This window comes from Macaca nemestrina, chromosome 10, assembly GCF_043159975.1.
Source record: "Macaca nemestrina isolate mMacNem1 chromosome 10, mMacNem.hap1, whole genome shotgun sequence".
NCBI lineage: Eukaryota > Metazoa > Chordata > Mammalia > Primates > Cercopithecidae > Macaca > Macaca nemestrina.
This window is the reverse complement of record NC_092134.1, coordinates 141,350,755-141,371,779: the sequence shown is the minus strand read 5'-3', so window position 1 is coordinate 141,371,779 and position 21,025 is coordinate 141,350,755. Positions and strand designations below refer to the sequence as shown.

Sequence of the window (21,025 nt, the reverse complement as noted above, 5' to 3'; positions counted from 1 at the left end):
AATACCTAACTCTCCAATGCCCAGACACTGGAGAGCGTCCACAAGCATCAAGACCATCCAAGGAAACATGATCTCACCAAACAAATTAAATAAACCACCAGAGAGCAATCCGAGAGAGAGAGCAAGAGAGAGAGAGAGGTGACCTTTCAGACAGAGAATTAAAAATAGCTGTTTGGGGAAAACTCAAAGAAATTCAAGATAACAGAGAAGGAATTCAGAATCTTATCAGATAAATTTAACAAAGAAATTGAAATAATTTGAAAGAATGAAGCAGAAATTTTGAAGTTGAAAAATGCAACAGAGGCAGGGTGCTGTGGCTCACGCCTGTGATCCCAGCATTTTGAGAGGCCGAGGTGGGTGGATCACTTGAGGTCAGCAGTTCAAGACCACCCTGGCCAACATGATGAAACCCTGTCTCTACTAAAAAAAATACAAAAATTAGCCAGGTGTGGTGGCATGCACCTGAAGTCCCTGCTACTTGGGAGGCTAAGGCAGGAGAATAGCTTGAACTCAGGTGGCAGAGGTTGCAGTGAGCTGAGATTACACCACTGCACTCCAGCCTGGGCAACACAGCGAAACTGTCTCAAAAAAAAAAGAGAAAAATATGACTGACAAACTGAAGAATGTATCAGAATCTCTTAATAGCAGAATTGATCAAGCAGAAGAAAGAATTAGTGAGCTTGAAGACAGGCTATTTGAAGATACACGGAGGAGACAAATAGAAAAAAAGATTTTTTAAAAAGTAGCATGCCTACAAGGTTTAGAAGGTAGCCTCAAAAAAGCAAATCTAAGAGTTATTGGCCTAAAAGAGGAGGTAGAGAGAGAGAGATTGGGGTAGAAAGTTTATTCAAAAGAATACTAATGGAGAACTTCCCAAACCCAGAAAAATATACCAATAATCAAGCACAAGAAGGTTACCAAGCAGATAGAACACCAAGCAGATTTAACCCAAAGTTGACTACTTCAAGGCATTTAATAATCAAACTCCCAAAGGTCAAGGATAAAGAAAGGATACTAAAAACACAAGGAGAAAACAAACAGATAACAGAAAACGGAGCTCCAATATGTTTGACAGCTGACTTTTCAGTGGAAACCTTACAGGCCAGGAGAGAGTAGCATGACGTATTTAAAGTTCTGAAGGAAAAAAAAACTTTTACCCTGGAGTAGCATATCCAAAAAATTCATTCAAATATGAAGGAGAAATAAAGACTTTCCCAGACAAACAGAAGCTGAGGGATTTCATCAACACAAGACCTGTCCTATAAGAAATGCTAAAGGAAGTTCTTCAATCTGAAAGAAAAGGACATTAATGAGCAATAAGAAATCATCTGAAGGTACAAAGCTCAATGTAATAGTAAATACATAAAAAAACACAGAATATTGTAACACTATAATTGTGGTATGTAAACTATTAATATCTTAAGTGGAAAAACAAAAAGAAGAGCTGATCAAAAATAATAACTATAACTTTTCAAGACATAGACAGTTCACAAACAGTTAAAAAGCAGAGGGACGAAGTTAAAATGCAAAGTTTTTATTAGTTTTCTTTTTGCTTGTTTGTTTATGCAATCAGTATTAAGTTGTCATCAGTTTAAAATAATGGGTTATAAGATATTATTTGCAAGCCTCTTGGTAACTGCAAATCTAAAAGTATACAATGAATACACAAAAAATAAAAAGCAATAAATTAAAATATGCCACCAGAGAAAATCACCCTCACTAAAAGGAAGACGAGAAAAAAGGAAAAAAGAGAAGCACAAAACAACCAGAAAACAGTAACAAAATGGCAGGAGTTAAGTCCTTACTTATCAATAACATGAATATAAATGGACTCAACACTCCACTCAAAAGACATAGAATGAATGAATGGATTAAAAAAAACAAAACAAAACAAAGCTTGGGCACATGTTCTCAGGGCCTCCTGAGGACTGTGTCATTGGCAAAAAACATTTTTAAAAACCTAAAAACAAACAAACAAAAAACACAGCAAGACTATTGATCTGTTGCCTATAAGAAACACACTTCAACTGTAAAGACACACATTGAAAATAAAGGAATGGAGAAAGACATTCAATGCAAAAGGAAACCAAAAAAAGAGCAGGAGCAGCTATACTTACATCAGACAAGATAGATTTCAAGACAAAAACTATAAAGAGAGACAAAGAATGTCATTAGAAAATGATAAACAGGTCAATTCAGCAAGAGGATATAACAATTGTAAAAATATATTTACTGGAGCAGCCAGATATATAAAGCTAATATTATTAGAGCTAAAGAGAGAGATAGACCCCAATGCAATAACAGCTGGAGACTTCAACACCCCACTTTCAGCATTGGACAAATCATCCAGACAGAAAATCAACAAAGAAACATCATACTTAATCTGTACTATGGGCCAAATAGACTTAATAGATATTTACAAAACATTTCCCTCAATGGCTACAGAATACAAATTATTTTCAGCACATGGATCATTCTCAAGGACAGAGTATATTTAGGCCAGAAAATAAGTCTCAAAACATTTCAAAAAGTTGAAATAATATGAAGTGTTTTCTCTGATCACAATGGAATAAAACTAGAACTCAACAAGAAGAGGAATTTTGAAAACTATACAGAAACATGGAAATTAAACAATATGCTATAAAATGATCATTCAATGAAGAGATTAAGAAGGAAAATTGAAAAATTTCTTGAAACAAATGATAATGGACACACAACATACTAAAACCTATGGGATACAGCAAATGCAGTACTAAGATGGAATTTTATAGCTGTAAGTGTCTATATCAAGAAAGTAGAAAAATTTTAAATAACCTAACAATACATCTTGAAGAACTAGAAAAGCAAAAGCAAACCAAACCCAAAGTTAGTAGAAGAAAAGAAATAATAAAGATCAAAACAGAAATAAGTGAAATTGAAATGATAAAAAATACAAAAGATCAATGAAATGAAAAAGTCGGTTTTTAAAAAAGATAAACAAAATTGACAAACTTTTAGCCCCACTAAGAACAAAAGAGAGAAGACTCAAATATATAAAATCATAGATGAAAAAGGAGACATTACAACTGATACCACAGAAATTCAAAGGATCATTAGAAGCTACTCTGAGCAAATATATGCCAATAAATTGGAAAACCTAGAAGAAATGAATAAATTCCTAGACACATACAACCTACTAAGATTGAACCATGAAGAAATCCAAAACCTGAACAGATCAATAACAAGTAATGCTATTGAACCCATTATAAAAAGTCTCTTAGCAAAGAAAAGACTGGAACCAGATGGTTTCAGAATTGCTGAAGTTTACCAAAAATTTAAGAAATAACTGATACCAATCATACTCAAACTTTATGAAAAATAGAGGCAGAGAAAATACTTCCAAACTCAGTATACAAGGCCAGCATTATCCTGATACTGAAACCCAAAAAAGACATATCAAAACAAAAACCAAACAAACAAAAAGCCTACAGGGCAATATCCCTGAAGAGCATTGATGCAAAAATTCTCAATGAAAACACTAACAAAGTGAATACAACAATACATCAAAAAGATCACTCCTTATGACTAAGAGATGAACTGTGCAAAGAGATGAACCATGCAAAGATGGTTCAACAAATGTGAATCAGTCAATATAATACATCTTACCAACAGAAAGAAGGACAAAAACCATATGATCATTTCAATTGATGCAGAATAAGCACTTGATAAAATTCAACATCTCTTCATGGTAAAAACCCTAAAAAAACTGGGTATATAAGGAATGTACCTCAACATAATAAAAACCATATACAACAGATCCACAGCTAGTATCATATTAGATGGGGAAAGACTGAAAGCCTTTCCTCTAAGATCTGGAACAAGACAAGGATGTCCATTTTCACCACCATTATTCAACATGGTACTGAAAGTCCTACCCAGAGCAATCAGACAAGAGAAAAAAATTAAGGGACTCCAAATTCGAAAGGAAGAAGTCAAATTATCCTTGTTTGCAGATAATATGATCTTATATTTGGAAAAACCTAAATACTCCACCAAAAAACTATTAGAACTGATAAACAAACTCAGTAAAGTTGCAGGAGACAAAGTCAACATACAATGATCAGTAGCATTTCTATATGCCAACAGCAAACAATCTGAAAAAGAAATCAAGAAAGTAATCCCATTTACAATAGCCACAAATAAAATAAAATACCTGGAAATTAATTTAATCAAAAAAGTGAAAGGTCTCTACAAGGAAAATTATAAAATTGATGCAAGAAATTGAAGAGAACACAATAAAATGGAAAATATTCCATGTTCATGGATTGGAAGAATTAATATAGTTAAAATGTCCATACTATCCAAAGCAATCTACACATTCAATGCAATCCCTATCAAAATACCAATGACATTCTTCACAGATATAGAAAAAACAATTCAAAAATGTATATGGAACCAAAAAATACCCAGAAGAGCCAAAGCTATCCTGAGCAAAAAGAACAAAACTGGAGGAATAACATTACCTGACTTCAAATTATGCTATAGAGCTATAGTAAGAAAAACAGCATGGCACTGGCATAAAAACAGACACATAGACCAATGGAACAGAATAGAGAATGCAGAAATGAATCCATACATCTACAGTGAACTCATTTTTTTTACAAAGGTGCCAAGTACACACATTGGGGACAGGACAGTCTCTTCAATAAATGGTGCTGGGAAAATTGGATATTCACATGCAGAAGAATGAAACTAGACTCCTATCTCTCACCATATACCAAAATTAAATAAAAATGGATTAAATACTTAAACCTAAGACCTCAAATGATGAAACTACTAAAAGACAACATTGGGGCAACTCTCCAGGACATTGAACTGGGCAAGGATATCCTGAGTAATACCCCACAAGCACATGCAACCAAAGCAAACATTGATAAATGGGATCATATCAAGTTAAAAAGCTTCTGCACAACAAAAGAAACAATCAACAAAGTAAACAGACAATGCACAGAATGGGAGAAAATATTTGCAAACTCCTATCCATCTGAGAAGGGATTAATAACCAGAATACATAAGAAGCTCAAACAACTCAATGAGAAAAAAAAAAAATCAAATAATCTGATTTTTAAATGGGCAAAAATCTGAATGTACATGTCTCAAAAGAAGAAAGACAAATGGCAAACAGGTATATAAAGAGGCTCAACATCATTGATTATCAGAGAAATACAAATCAAAACTACAATGAGATATCATCTCACCCCAATTAAAATGGCTTGTATCCAAAAAACAGGCAATTACAAATGCTGGCAAGAACTTGGAGAAACTCATACACTCATACACTATTGGTGAGAATGCAAATTAGTACAACCACTATGGAGAACAGTTTTGAGGTTCCTCAAAAAACTAGAAATAGAGCTACCATATGATCCAGCCATCCCACTGCTAGGTATCTACCTAAAAGAAAGAAAATCCATATATTGAAGAGATATCTGCACTCCCATGTTCATTGCAGCACTATTTACAATAGCCTAGATTCATAAACAATCTAAATATCCATCAACATTAGATGAATGGATAAAGAAAATGTGGTACATGTACACAGTGGAGTACTATTCAGCCATAAAGAGAATGAGATTCTGTCATTTGCAATAACATGAATGGAACCAGAGGCCACTATGTTAAGTGAAATAAGTCAGGTACATAAAGAAACTTCACGTCTCACTTATTTGTGGGAGCTAAAAATTAAAACAACTGAACCCATAGAGATAAAAATTAGAATAATAGCTACCAGAGGCTGGGAAGGGTAGTGATGGGGTGGGGGAGAAGTGGGATGGTTAATGGGTACAAAAAATAGAAAGAATGGATAGATCTAGTATTGATAGCACAACAGGGTAACTATAGTCAGTAATAATTTAATTTTACATTTTAAAATAACTAAAAGAGTATAATTGGATTGTTTGTAACACAAAGGATAAATGCTTGAGGCAATGGATACCTCATTTGCCCTGATGTGATTATTAAATGTTGTATGCCTATATCAAAATATCTCATATACCTCATAAATATATACACATACTATATACCACAAAAATTAAAAATTAAAAAACAAGAATTATTAGTTTGTGGTTTGGGGCACACAATGTATAAAGAAGGAATTTTGTGACAACAACAACCAAAAGGGGTGGATAAGGAGCTGTAAAGGAGCCAAGTTTTTGTATGTTATTGAAGTTAACCTGTTATAAATCCAAATTAGAATGTTATAATTTTAAGATGTTAAATGTAATCCCTCTGGTAACCAGAAATAAAATAACTATAGAATACATATAAAAGGAAATGAGAAAGAAATTTAAATGTTTCCCTACAAAAAATCAACTAAACATAAAAGAAGACAGTAATGCAGAAAATGAGGAACAAAAAGCCTAAGGCTTGTAGAAAACAAATAGCAAAATGACAGAAATAAGTCCCTCAACAGTAATTACTTTAAATATAAATGGATCAAACTTTCCAATCAAAACACAGAGATTGGCAGAATGGATGAAAACATAAAACTAGCAAGCAAAACTCAGGAGCATATTAAAAGGATTACACACCATAACCAATAGGACTTATTCCTGGAATGCAAGGATGGTTCAACATATGAAAATTGATCAATGTAATACACACATTAACATAATGAAGGGAAAAAATTCCATGGCCATCCCAATGGATGCATAAAAAGCATTTCACAAAATTAAACATCCTTTGATGACAAAAACATTAAAAAAAAACTAGTGATAGAATAAAACCGATATAAAAATCATGTGTGGAAAACCACATCTCAAACATCATACTCTATGGTGAAAGACTAGAAGATTTTTTTTTATTATTATCAAAAACAAGACCAGGATGTGCACTTTTGCCACTTCTACTCAATATAGTATTGGAAATTTTAGCTAGAGCAATTAGGTATAAAAAAGAAATAAAATGGCATTCAAACTGGAAAGAAAGAAGTAAAATTATGTCTGTTCACAGATGATCTCATATGTAGAATGCCCTAAGGATTCCACAAAAAACTCTTAGATCTAATAAATAAATTCAGCAAAGTATCAGGGGACAAACTTGACACACAAAAATCAGTTGCATTTCTATACATTAACAGTGAACAATCTGAGAAATTATTTTTAAAAATCCTATTTACAATAACATCAAAAAGAATAAAATATTTAGGAATTAACTTAACCAATGGGTGAAAGACTTGAACAATGAAAACTATGAAACATTGCTGAAAGAAATTAAGGACAGGAATAATGAAAACACATTCCATATTCATAGACTGAAATACTTAATATTGTTAAGATATCAGTACTACCCAAGGTGGTCTACTGATTCAATGCAATCCCTATCAAAATCTCAATAGCAAGAGAAACTCATTCTAAAATGTATATGGAACCTCAAGAAACCCCAAATAGCCCAAACAATTTGGGGGAAAGAAAAACCTATGGAGGCACACTTCCTGATTTTTAAATTACTGAAAAACTACAATAATCAAAACAGCATGGTATTGGCATAAAGAGAGGTATATAGATCAATGAAATAGGATAAAAATCCCAGAAATAAAGCCTCACATACATGATTAAATGATTTTCAACAAGTGTACCAAGACCATTCAATGGAAGAAAGGCAGTCTTTTCAACAAATAGTGCTGGGGCAACTGTATATCCACATGCAAAAAAGTGAAGCTGAACTCTTATCTAATACCATATATAAAAATTAACTAAAAATGGAAATGTAAGACCTAAAACTATAAAACTCCTGTTAGAAAACATAGGGGAAACACTTTATGACATTAGAGTTGGCAGTCAAAAGATAAAATAACCAAATTGGATTTCAGAAAAAAATTAAAAGTTTGTTCATCAAAAGACAATATGAACAGAGTAAAAAGGCAGCCCACAGAATGGGAGAAATTATTTGCAAATCACACATCTGATAAAGGATCAATATTTAGAATATATAGATAACTCATAAAACTCAACAACAATAAAAATAGTGCAATTCAAAATAGTGAGAAATGGCCTCTTTCTACTGACTGATGAGTTCACATCTGGACTGTGTTGTTTACATATAAGCTGGCGTCTCTGGAAGCCCTGATGTGGCAGGAATATTTACAGGAATTCCACCCTGGAGTAGACAGGAGGGGCATGTAAGCTGCATGGAAGAAGGATAAACCTATTCATTGAAGCTCCAGAGAATCAAAACAGCTGCAATAGCTAGCTGTGAATTCTGGCAGAAGAACACAATGCCAACTATGGGAACTGCAGGAGCTCTGAGGTCCCTTTGCACTCCAAGAGAGAGAATGACTTTCCAGCCTGTGGACACAGAGGAGTCCTTTCGGGCCTTTCTGGTTTCCTGTTTCAGAAAAGTGGGATAACTTTAAGACTTCCTGGACTGTGTGCTAAACTATAAAAATGGGTTGGGGTGAAATGGAGAGCCAGCTTATTTTAAATGGGAACCAAAAAGAGGTAGAACTCTTGGAAACTTTGTGCTCTGTGTTTTCTATTTTTATTGATGGACTCTATTAAGTTGGCCACTAGCCACAGAGTGGCCTGTGCCATTTTCTGGATTGCTGCTGAACACTCTTGGCGAGTGCGCCTCATTTTTCCAATTGGGACATACAGTCCTTAAGGTAAAGAATTGTTTTATCCTTCTTTGTATCTCCCAAAGTACTTTTCATGAGACAGGAGCTTCATGTGGGCATTCAATGACTGGTTTCATGGTGTTTGATGGTTTCATTCATCATTCATTCATTCATTCATCCATTCCACAGCCTTTTAATATGTGCATATCATGCAGTGAGAAGGGCTAAAGTGTGGGCTTGGAGATGCTTTGGGATAGAAGGACCAGCCCTATTCACTGGGGACCTGAGTGGCAGGGTCCATCTTCAATGCCCCTATTGTCTTATTTCCAGAGAAGAATCCCAGAAGGTCATGGAGATGCAACTCCATGTCCTTACCTGGATAGATCCTGAAGAATCCAGTTGCACTGCCAAAATATTGCCAGGTCAACGTTGGGTCTCTCTGAAAGTTCTCCACAAAGACAGCATTCAAGGCTTCAGACATGTAGACTCCATTTAAAATATCTGGGTCTGAAGGGTGAGATTATAGATGATCATGATCCTGTAGAACTTCTCAGGAAAATGGTGATCATGCCTGGTGGGTGTGCCCGGTGAGTGTGTCTGGTGAGTTCCTGGTGGGTGTGCCTGGTGGACGTGCCTGGTGGGTGTGCTTGGTGGGTGTGTCTGGTGGCCATGCCTCGTGGGTGTGTCTGGTGGGTGTGTCTGGTAGGTGTGTCTGGTGGGTGTGCCTGTTGCATGTGCTTGGTGGGTGTGCCTGGTGGGTGTGTTTGGTAAGTGTGCCTGGTGGGTGTGCCTGGTGGGTGTGTCTGGTGGGTGTGTCTGGTGGGTGTGTCTGGTTGGTGTGTCTGGTAAGTGCCTGGTGGGTGTGTCTGGTGGGTGTGTTTGGTAAGTGCCTGGTGGGTGTGCCAGGTGGGTGTGTCTGGTGGGTGTGTCTGGTGGGTGTGTCTGGTGGGTGTGTCTGGTAAGTGCCTGGTGGGTGTGCCTGGTGGGTGTGCCTGGTGGGTGTGTCTGGTGGGTGTGTCTGGTTGGTGTGTCTGGTAAGTGCCTGGTGGGTGTGTCTGGTGGGTGTGTTTGGTAAGTGCCCGGTGGGTGTGTCTGGTGGGTGTGTCTGGTGGGTGTGCCTGGTGGGTGTGTCTGGTGGGTGTGTCTGGTTGGTGTGTCTGGTAAGTGCCTGGTGGGTGTGTCTGGTGGGTGTGTTTGGTAAGTGCCTGGTGGGTGTGTCTGGTGGGTGTGTTTGGTAAGTGCCCGGTGGGTGTGCCAGGTGGGCGTGCCTGGTGAGTGCCTGAGCTGAGTGTGCTAGGCTACCTTTGTTGTACACGTTTGTGGGCAGCTGCACGCTGCTGATGGAGGTGTTCACCGGCAGGTTGCTGAAGTGTGCATTGGACTCCAGGAGGAACTCGGCGCCCAGCTCCACGAAGTTGCCTTTCTCGTCCCTCTCATTGATCAGGACCGAGTTGTAATAGTCGAACTGGGGTGGACGGGTGAGGCCCACGGAGACGGCCCGAGCACGGGGACGGGCGGAGAGAGAGGAAGAGAAACGGCGCAGGTGAGAGGACGCGAGGGCCGGGGCGGAGCGGCCATCAGCGTCTACACAGGCACCTGCAGCGGCGCGCTGGGCAATGATAGGGTGATTCGGGACAAAAACATCCAGGAGGCCGATGTTTGATGACCATCGTCCTGGCCGCTGCCTCAGTCCCCAGCTTGGAGCAGCGTGTGTTGACGCGGCCGAGGCGGAGAGGAGACAGGCAGCCGCGAGTCAAGGACAGGTAGAGACAAGAGCCCCATCAGCTCGTCCACTTCTCGCGGGCCAGGAAGGCCCCAGAGCCCCAGAACGGTGCCTGCGGAATCTTGGGGCCTACAGCCTTGGCCTCAGACAGGTTCCGAGTCCCGCAGCTGCCCTCGGGCTCTCCAACGCAGTATTGGAGGGTGTGCTAGGATTGCCTCCAGCAGAGCCCCGGCCCATTTCCTCCACACGACCGGGTTCACACCTGAACACCCCCCAGGACTGCCTCACGGACATCCCCACGCCAACTGCCACGCCAGGTTCCTGCACCCCACACCCGGCTCCTCCTCACGACACTGCGGCCCGCGCTGGCCTTCCACGCACACTCCCAGCCGCGTCCCAGCCCTCCTCAAGCCCTCCGCACCTGCCTTTCCCTGCTGAGAAAGGCCAGGCTCCTAGGCTGGCACCCAAGGCTCCCCCGACCCCCTCATCTAACTGTCCAAGGCCACTGTCTTCGTCACCAGCCTCTGGACACACAGGGCCCAGGTCCCACTGTTTCCTCAACCAACCTTGTGTTTTCTTATTTCTGTGTCTTCTTTCCACTGTGACCAAAGGCCCCTTTTCCAGGCCCTGTCTGCCTAAATCCCCCTGAGCCCTGGGCGCAGCCCCAGGCCGCCCTGTCTGCGGGAGTTTTGGGGCAGCCCTCCCCTTCTCCAGCCTGCATTCTCCGGAGGCTCCATCCACCCATCTGTAGTGACTTGTGATGTGCCTTATACTGGAGTTCTTTGCACTGTGAGCTTCTTGAGGACAAGAACAAGTTCCCATCCAGAGGATAGCACATCGCTGTGCCTGTGTGGGGGTGAGCAGTAAATGTCTATGGAATCAGTGGATCGCCACTCTACACCACCACCCCCATATCTGGTACTCAGGTGATCCTGGCCCTCTGGCACCAGTGCCAGGAGTGGGACTCACCACCAGGGATTCATTGAATTCGTGGTTCAGGTCGGCCTCCTCGGCAGCCTCCACCAGATTCTGAGGGATGGGAACACAGAGGTAGGGAGAATGGGTAAAAGGAACCCAGCGGGTTTTCAGCGAGTGAAACAGTTGCCGGGTAACCCAGCAATTCCACTCCTGGGTGTGTATGCCCAGAAGAATTGAAAACAGGGACGCTAACAAGAACTCAAGCACGAATATTCACAGCCACACGATGCACAACAGCCAAAAAGCGTGCGCATACGGCTAAGTGAAAGCAGCCCATCGGAAGAGGCCGTGTACCGTGTGATCCCCACAACATGGCATTCTGGCAAAGGCAAGACTAGGAAGATGGAGAAGATAAGTGGTTGCCAATGGTTGGGGATTTTTAGGGCAGTGAAATTCTTTTGTCTGATACTGTAATAGCGGATGCATGTCATTGCACATGTTTCCAAACCCACAGAATGTACGAGAGTGAACCCTAATGCGTGCTATGGACTTTGGGATAATGGAAATTCACTGATTATACCCAATCTACCATGGATGCAGGGTGTCGATAGTGGGGAAGGCTGTGGCAACAGGGGATGTATGGAAACTGTACTTTCTTCTACATTTTGCTGTGAACCTAAAATGGCTCTAAAAAATAAAGTCTACTAAAATACGTGCATTTTGTGTGTGTGTGTGTGTGTATTCAAAGCCAAAAGATGGAAACAACTCAAATGTCTGTCATTTGATGAAATAATAAACAAAATGTGGGCTATGCACACAATGGAATATTATACAGTCCTAAAAAGGAATGAATTGCTGATGCATGGAACAACACAGATGAACCCTGGAGACATTATGCTAAGTGAAATAAGTCTACAAATGGTCACATATTGTATGATGCCATTTACGTGAAATACCCACAACAGGCAAATCCATAGACAGAAAGAGATTAGTGGTTGCGGAGCTAAGAGGAGGTGGATAGTGGAGTGATTGCTTACTTAGTACTCAGATTCTGCCTGGAGTGGTGAAAAAGTTCTGGAACTAGATGATGGAGATGGTTGTACAACATTGTGGGTGTACTTAATACCACTAAATTATACACTTCAAAATAATGGTCAATTTTATCTTACATGTATTTTACTGCAATACAATTTTTTTTTTTTTTTTTTGAGATGGAGTCTCGCTCTGTCACCCAGGCTGGAGTGCAGTGGCATGATCTTGGCTCACTGCAACCTCCACCTCCCAGGTTCAAGCAATTCTCCTGCCTCAGCCTCCCGAGTAGCTAGGACCAGAGGTGCCTGCCACCATGCCCAGCTAATTTTTGTATTTTTAGTAGAGATGGGGTTGCACCATGTTGGCCAGGATGGTCTCGATCTCTTGACCTCATCATCCGCCCACATCGGCCTCCCAAAGTGCTGGGATTACAGGTGTGAGTCACCACACCTGGCACAGTTTTTTTTTTTTTTTTTTTTTTAAGAGCAGGCCAGCACCACAGAGTGTCAGGGTAAGTCAGGGTGGGGGAAGTGTTTTGGGAGTCAGAGGACCCAAGATCCTGTTCTAGCTTTGTCAGGGCCAAGCCACTAAGCCTCTCTGGTCTTCTGCTTATACAACTGTAAATTGGGTAGGATAATTCCTGCCTCCCCACTCACAGCTTACAGATCCTAGGATAAGGAAATTCCACAGGGAAATACTCATTTCAGGGAGGCTTTGCAGGAAACTTCCCATGTGCATCCTCGTAGAAGATCTGTGACCGCCACACACCACCCGCAGCAGGGGCAGGGACTGGTGCTCAGAGAAAGTCCGCAGAGCAGTGCTTCTTTGGTGTCTGAGGCTGTGGAAGGGCACAGGGAGCATGGAGCCCCAGCCTCTGGGGGTGTCTCAGAACTGCTTGCTGCTCTAAGGGAGGAGACCACCCCTCATATTGTCTTATGCCCAATTTCTGCCTCCAAAGAAAGAAGAAGTAAAAACTAAAAGGCAGAAATGAAATCCACAGGCAGACAGCCCAGTGCCATGCCCTGGGCCTGGTAGTTAAAGTTATTGACCCCTGACCTAACTGCTTATGTTATCTACAGATTCCAGACATTGTATGGAGAAGCACCGTGAAAATCCCTGTCCTGTTCTGTTCCGTTCTGATTACCGGTGCATGCAGCCCCCAGTCACGTACCCTCTGCTTGCTCAATTGATCATGACCCTCTCATGTGGACCCCCTTAGAGTTGTGAGCCCGTAAAAGGGACAGGAATTACTCACTCAGGGAGCCTGGCTCTTGAGACAGGAGTCTTGCCGATGCTCCCGGCCAAATAAATCCCTTCCTTCTTTAACTCCGTGTCTGAGGAGTTTTGTCTGCGGCTTGTCCGGCTACACTCTAGTGACACAAGGACCGACGCCTGAAGTCAGGCGAGTTTCATACCCCCCTGTCTGTGTTTGACCCAAGGAGGCTGTTTACACAATGCTCACTGATTGAAAGAGGCAGGCGTCACTGCAGGTGCCAGGCTGTGTGTGAGGCTGGTGCCTTCCTGCTGTGGTGTGTGATTCAGTGACCCTGGATAGGCTCTTGAGTCCCCAGGCATCTTCTCATTGGTTCCTGATGCTAAGATCCCTTGCCCCAGGCCTGCAGAAATGCTGCTCATTATAACACATGGGAAAGAAGGCCCCAGCAACCCTGACCTCGGCCTCCTCCCGGGGGTTGTGATGGGTGTGGGGGGAAAGGCGGCACACTGAGGAGGCCGCAGCTCGCCTGCCCTATCTGCCCCTTCCCCTGCTGCTTGGCCCTGGCCTCAGCCTCCCAACCCAGCCAACCACCCCTGATCTCCTCTCTCCTTGTTCTCCTGGCTGGTCTTACGAGTCCTTTCAGGGACAGCACTGGTCTTGGATGGTTCGATTCTTGACTGGATGGAGTGGAGGACTGTATCTCTCCAACCACACTGTATCTACTGGTTTATACCATCCAGGTCCCCATAGGCCTCAGTGCAGACACTTCATCCCAGAGAAGGGGACAGCTTCTGTTTCTCCTGGGCCGCACCAGGCTTGGTGGATGTCCAGTAACAGGGTCACCTGGGCACAGGGCCCATCCCGGTAAGTACCTCTGCTGCCTGGGTGGCCCTCAGAGCACTTTAGCCATGAAGGTGGGTCTTGATGGCTGAATGAGGGTAAGGGAGGAACGAGGAGAGATGAGAAGGAGGATAGAGGAGGCAGGAGCTTGGCTTTGCTGGCTCCAGCTAGCTCGACTCCCACCCTCCTTCTGTTCATCTGTCCATCCACTCCCAAAGCAATTCCTAGGTGCTCACCCTGTGCAGTGCTCTGTACTGGTCACTGGGTATGGTCTGGTGACTCAGAGTTCCCCACAATGGCTGCAGGCTGACCCGGCAGTGCTGGGCATGGCCACCTCGGGGCAGAGCTCCGATCCCAGCCCCTCCCCTCTCCTCTTGTTTCCTATCATTACCTCTTTTACAGGGATTCTTGGAGTAAGGGTTCTTTTGGCTAATGGAGGTACAAGGTGAAATCTTGTAAGATAGGAGAGGCTCACGAGGGTGGGAGGATGCAGGGCCATGACATGGGGAGGGTCACTCTGCCACCCTGCGTCATGGGGCTGGGGAGAAATGCCCTGCAGATCACAGGCCTGGAGTACCTGGACGGCCTCGACTTTCCTCCGCAGCATGTTCTCCATGTCCTCGGAGAACTTCCTCACCAGCTCCAAGCCATCCACCTCCTCGATCTTCAGACTGGACTCCACATCCTTGTACTTCTGTTTGGGGAAGGTGGGAGAGATGGGTGCACGAGGTTTTGTACCAGCATGGTTGCACCTGTGTTTGCATGGCCTCCATCCTCTCAACAGGTGCATTCTGGCACACGGAGCCTGGTTTACTCAACTAGGGGGAGGCCTAGCCCTCTCCTCCTTGGACAACATCCCCAGTGATAGTATCGCTGCCTCTCTTCAAATGTCTCTCTGTTCCAGGTGCTCTAGACGTATTGCAGCTATACCCTTAACAGGGGAGTAGACCGAGGCTCAGAGAAGTCAGTGAACTTGACCAAGGCCAGTGAGCAGGTGACCCTTGATGGGGCCAGGGCTCCCAGGCATCCCTGCCCATGTCCTTTGTGCAGAGCCATGCTGCTTCCCAGGGCTTGTGAAACCACCCCTGACATCAGTTCACTTTTCCCCCAATGCCCCCAAAGAGGTATCTTGCTGTGAAAGTGCCCCTGTGCACACGGATGTGAACCTCAACTCCCACTGTCCCAACAGAGCCCGGCAGCTCCAGGAACTGAGCACAGCCGCCTGACAACTGCCAGTGAGCCCAGGAAAGCCTGGAGTGGGGTTTGAGTTTTCTTTCTGGGCCCAGGGGAGACCAGCTCTCATTGACTGTGTATATTGTAAATGTCTGTTCACCCAGCTCTGAAATTTATTGGCCGTGTGACCACAGGCAAGCCAGTCAATCAGTTTCCTCATTTGTAAGATGTGACATTTACATAGCTTTAGTGTATGCTCTAGAACGCAGAGATTTTACAGAATACTTTTACCCCAAACGGCCACATCGGTACTGCTCTCTGCTCCTCGGCCCGGGTTGTGGTGCTGTGCAGCATAGGAGTGTGCTGGGAGGGGCAGGCAGGGTCTTAGCTGTCATCGCTACAGTGGCCTCTGGGGGCTCAGGGAGCAGCCCACCCTGGCTCCTCTTACTCCACCAGGGACAGGCCTGGGGGCTGTGGGCAGGGGAGTTGAGGAGGGACATGCGGTCACACGCAAGCATAAAAGCCTGGGATTCAGGATCTTTGTGATATGGAAAAGGTGCCTCATGAATTGGTGGTGGGAATGAAATCACGACTACGAAGCTCTCAGTGAGTGGTAATAATGGAGCAGGGTGAGCTGCCGTTGGAACTGCTCTGGGGGGTTACAAATATTAGAGAACAGTGAAGTTGTTTATAACCTGGTAAGAAGACCAGCCAGCCGTTAATCTGCACAGCAAGCAATGCATATTAAGGGGGCGGATGCTGGACGTGGCTGGGGGCTGGGGGACTGACAGCTGGAGGTATGGGAGCTCTCCCTGCACAGAGGCCACAGCCCGTCCACCTTCTATGGCCCAAGCAGCTCCTAGGGCCCTGCACATGCCCTCCAAGGCTCCGCTAGCATCACAGGTGTTAGGCCTGCAGCCCACTCCATCCACTCCCTCTGTCTCCCCTTTATTCTTCACCCCACCCCCACCCAGTACATCTCCTGCGTCTAATTCCACCTCGGCCTCTGCTCCCTGAGGACCTGGCACAATGCTCTTGACCACGCCCCCAAACCGCCCCCCCTGCCTTGCTTTGGGAGTTGAGCAAATCGTTCATCTCCCCAGGCCTCAGTGTCCGATTTGATGGGAGGCCCAAGGCCCCTCACAGCACTGGCATCTGGGGGCTTTGATGGCTGACTGCCCTCTGCCACCCGGTGGGCTCTCTGGAAGGGGGCGACTGACCTTCTGCAGCAAGAGGGAGCCCGAGTATTTGGTCAGAGTGCTGTACAGGTCCCCGCCGAAGGTGTCAGCCCATAGCTTCACTCTGCCAGGCAACGAAAGGACACGTGTATACACACAAGTACATGCACAAATACAGAAACACACGCATAGACATATGGATTCACACACATAGAAAGCAAGTGTCTACACACAGACACCAGCTGATGCATGCACACTCAAACACACAGACACATGATGCATAAGAAATGCACACACACATACACCCACATGCATACCCATACACACACATGCATATGCATACACACATGTGACATATGCCCAGAAACACACACAAGAGCACCTGTCCCTCCTCCCGTCCCTAAAGCTACAGCCGCGGCCTGGGCAGGAGACGCGGAGAACCCTCTGGCTCCAGCGGCTGCACTGCTGTGTGTGAGCGTCCTGCTGAGGGTCATGAGGCAGGGCTGACCAGCCCAGGACTGAGCCTCACCCCAAGCCTCTGGGGCCTCTGGTTGGAGAGTGGCGGACCGAGAGGAGAGAAGGAGGGGAGAGGCAGTGGACAGGCTCAGGCCACGGTCGGAGGACTCTGAGGACAAAGGAGGACCTGCCTGGCCATAGCTGTGGCCTCTCAATGAATTGTTCCCTCCAGTGCACTCCACTCAAGGCCACTGGGGGCTGCCAAACCCTCTGTTGAAACCTCAGCGAATGCGTGAGGCAAGGACGCAGGAGGAAAAGGCTCTGAGCTGCCACTGCTGAGGCTGAGGGCAGGGCAGGCTGAGAGGGCATGAGGAGGCCACACCTTGCCCTCTGCGTGGGCAGCCTAGTGGGGAGCCCCAACCTCTGGCCCATGCCCCAGAAATGCACCACAATCCCACCATCTGGGCCAGGCTCCTGGGGTCCTGGGGGCAGGCACCCAGGGCTGGGTCTGAGCCTCTGCAAATGGAGCGGAAGAGGTTTGCCTGTGCGATCATTTCAAGAACAGCAGTCGCCACTCAACCAGTGTTTATCAGGATCCTGCCATGAGGCAGCCTGGAGCCACCCCACAGTCCCCACCTTTGCAGGGACAGTTTTCTCATGCAGGTAGCATAGTACACGTCTGAAGGTGCCCATGAAGGTCGGGGAGAGGTAGTGGTATAAGGGAAGCCTTCCTGGGGGAGGGAGATCTGAGCTCTGGGTTAGAAGTTTGGTAGAGGTTAGCCTGCAAAGGGATCTGGAAGGGGATTGTAGGTAGGGAGTACAGAAGAGCTTGGAGGAGTAAAGCATGACTTCCAGGTTTCCAGTGTGGGCTGTTGACCTGATGGTGTTGTTATTGAATAAAATTAAGACTATCAGGAAGGTCGGGGGAACAAGTTGAGGAGGGTGAAAGGTGACGTGTGTACCTTGGGCTCTGTTGAATGTGAGGTTCCCATTGCAGAGCTACCAAGTGCCATTGGGCAGGTTGTGCACTGCACAACTCTGGAAGGCACCAATTGTGTTTTATCTTGAAAGACACACATCTGAATTTAAAACCTCACATGAGGTTTAGGAAAAGCTGCCCATAAGCATTGGGTATGTGTCTAACAGGTAGAGACAGGGCCGGGAGTCATCAGCACAAAGGTAGGGATTGGAATTCTGAGGGCAGGAGGGCTCTCTCAAGGAGGGTGTGCAGCATGAGATCTCTGAGCGTTGACAGATGTTGGGGAGCACCCCCAACCTCATGGGGAGGCAGGAGAGGAGGAGCACTTGAAGACAGCAGAGATAAGCCGTGCCCAGGGAGACCCAGAGGAGTGCAGTGTCATGGAAGTCAAGGCACTGGGATAAAAGGAGAGGGGGCCTTGTGTGTCCCAAGCAACAGGGTCTGGGGAGACAAGGCCAGGAATGTCTCCTGGATTGGGCACGAGGAGGGCTTTGGGGACCCTGTGGAAACAGACTTGGGCGGAGGTGGAAGCCCTGCAGGCGGAAGGGAAAGACTAAGAGAGGTTCGGCGGGAGTGAGGACAGGTGGGGCCAAGTCCTGGGCAGGCAGATGAGGCTGTGTGCAGGCTACGGTCTCCGGCAGCACCCAGGACTTCCGCATAGACGGCCTCTGGGGCCCCCCTCCCTGAAGGCCTGGATTCCAGCCACCCTGACTTGGCCTTCAGCCCACTCCTGGAGTTGGCCCTCTCTTATCAGCTGGTGTGTGTTCTGGGGATGAAAATTGTTCTCAACATCTCCTGCAGCAACAGAGAGCGTTACAGGCTGGCAGTGGGTGTGATGGTGGAAGCGCAGTCCAGGCTGACTGGAGTTCAAATCCCAGCACCTTCATTTCCTGGCCTTGTGAACTTGGGGAAGTCACCTGACCTCTCTGGGCCTCTGTTCCCTCAGCTGCAAAACGGGGATAAAATAAGCCCCCGCTGAATGGCTTTGCAAACTAACGGTGTCGTTTGTGAAGCACCCAGCTCCATGCCAGGCATGAACCAAGGAGAGATGTGTGGCTTGATGGGAAACGATGCTGCCTAATCCACTGCTCAGCAAGGCTAAACACACGCACAGTGTGTCATGTGGGCTCGCTGTCCCCACTCCTGCTAAGACATGCAGTTGGCAGGTGGCTCTGCTGGTGGCCTGGCTATGGTGCTGGGCTCAAGCAACTGGATTAAACAGGATAGGGTCTGTAGCACCTACAGTCTAGAAGGCTCTGTCCCCCACCATGCAGTGGAAATTTCCTTCCTAGGACCACCAGAGCTAGGGCCTAAAATACAGACACCCCGGAGAGGTTGCACAGTAATTTAAATTTAGACCAAGGTGCACACGACTGATAGCGGGTTCTTCCCTGGAGCTGGTCTTAATGGCCGGCTATAGAATCAAGGCTGGAAGGAGGCAGAAAGGTGTAGAAAGGGAAGACTGCAGCCACCAAAATCCATTTTTTTCCCCCAGTTCCTGGACAAGCCACCTCCTGTGTGCATGAGACGTTCTGTGGGTTCAGAACTGCATCCCCTTTTTGGAATGTCAAAATATGCATTTCTTGCCAAATCCTCTGGGGAGCTGCGATGACGACATAACCCGGCTCCCCCAGGCCGCCTCATCTCAGCGATTATCCTGAAGGAGCACCCGCCCTGCAGATGCCCCAGAAGCTGCTTGTCAGGCCAAGAAGAGAGCAGCCTTGATGACCAGCTCTGCCTAAAGCCATCCTGCTCCTGGGGAGGGGCAGGTGGGACTCCAGAACTCACACAGCTTTTGGGAGGAGAGAGAGGAGGCCGGAGGAGAAAAGGGTTTTGCAGCAAGAGAGTGGCCAGTCGCAGCCACTGGGGAAGAGCCCAGAGGGAGGGCACGGGCAGGAGGAGTGGGCAGAGGAGGGAGGCCCAGCCCGGGAAGAAAGTGGGAAAGGGTGACGGGTTTTTGGGGTGGGGTTGAACGTGATGCTTACGTTTCCAGAGGAATCTTGGCCTGCCCCCATGTAGGGGACAGGGAGGTGCCCAGGAGCAGCAGCCACAGGAGGGCCGAGGTCTTCTGCACAAAGGCCCAGGCCACGGGCATTGGCTGGCGGGGAATCCAGCAGCTGGTGGAGCTGAGATTTGCGTGGAAGTTGGGGGTTGCCGGCATGGTGGGCCTGGGGTTGGGGAGGGGAAGGAGGGCAGAGCAGCCACAGACCATGAGCTCTGTCTGCCTGCCTCCCAGGCCCCAGGGATGCCCCAAGCCTTTGTCTTCCGGGCCCCGGCGAGCCTGGGGTCTCCAGCCTCTCAGTCCTGGGCGGGGAGGGCTTCTCTCTGCCCCACAGCTGCAGCTCACAGAAGCGTGGCCCCACCTAGCAAGCAGGCCTCGGGAGAGGGGCTGGGGGAGAGGCTGTGGCAACATGAACCCCTTTAATCTGCTGGCCTCTCCTCTAATCCTCTCCTGACAGCAGGGAGGGGGTGGCAGGGGGCGGGGAGCTGCCTCCCGAGATTACCACGACTGCAGCTGGTTCCCTCAGGGCTGCAGTGCACCCCTCTGCTTTAAAGAGGTAGCCCCGTTCCTGTGGAACCACCTTCTGGACCCAGGAAGGGCTCACTGTGACTCTGGCCAGAGGACAGCAGCTGAGTTTGCACAGTGCTCTGAGGGACCCACAAATCTCCTGCTGACCCTGAGGTGGGGGCGTGTCCTCATCCCTGCTGGGCAGAGGCTCTTGAGGCCCGGGGAGTCCCAGGGGCAGAGCTGGGACTCTGGCTGGTGTTTCCAGGCCTGGGGCCTTTGGGCCAGGTCATAGGTCATAGGTGAAGTCAGTGCAGGTCATAGGTCATAGGTGAAGTCACTGCAGGTCATAGGTCATAGGTGAAGTCAGTGGACCCACGCCTCCACATCTCAGCTGCTCGTGGGCAGGGC

The 21,025-nt window shown here is 46.4% G+C and overlaps 1 protein-coding gene across 1 annotated transcript in view; it reads right to left on the bottom strand.

Moving 5' to 3' along the window:
* The window catches only part of LOC105484118 (calcium voltage-gated channel auxiliary subunit alpha2delta 4), a 133,567-nt gene extending 112,762 nt beyond the window's left edge, over positions 1–20,805 (bottom strand). The window contains exons 1-6 of the mRNA XM_011745432.3: positions 20,094–20,805; positions 16,716–16,797; positions 14,900–15,016; positions 11,286–11,345; positions 9,896–10,058; positions 8,969–9,100 (exon numbers count right to left, since the gene is read on the bottom strand). Of these exons, the coding sequence (XP_011743734.3) occupies positions 8,969–9,100; positions 9,896–10,058; positions 11,286–11,345; positions 14,900–15,016; positions 16,716–16,797; positions 20,094–20,521 (982 nt within the window). The 5' untranslated portion in view covers positions 20,522–20,805. The remainder of the gene's footprint in view (positions 1–8,968; positions 9,101–9,895; positions 10,059–11,285; positions 11,346–14,899; positions 15,017–16,715; positions 16,798–20,093) is intronic.
* Between the last annotated feature and the right edge of the window lie 220 nt (positions 20,806–21,025).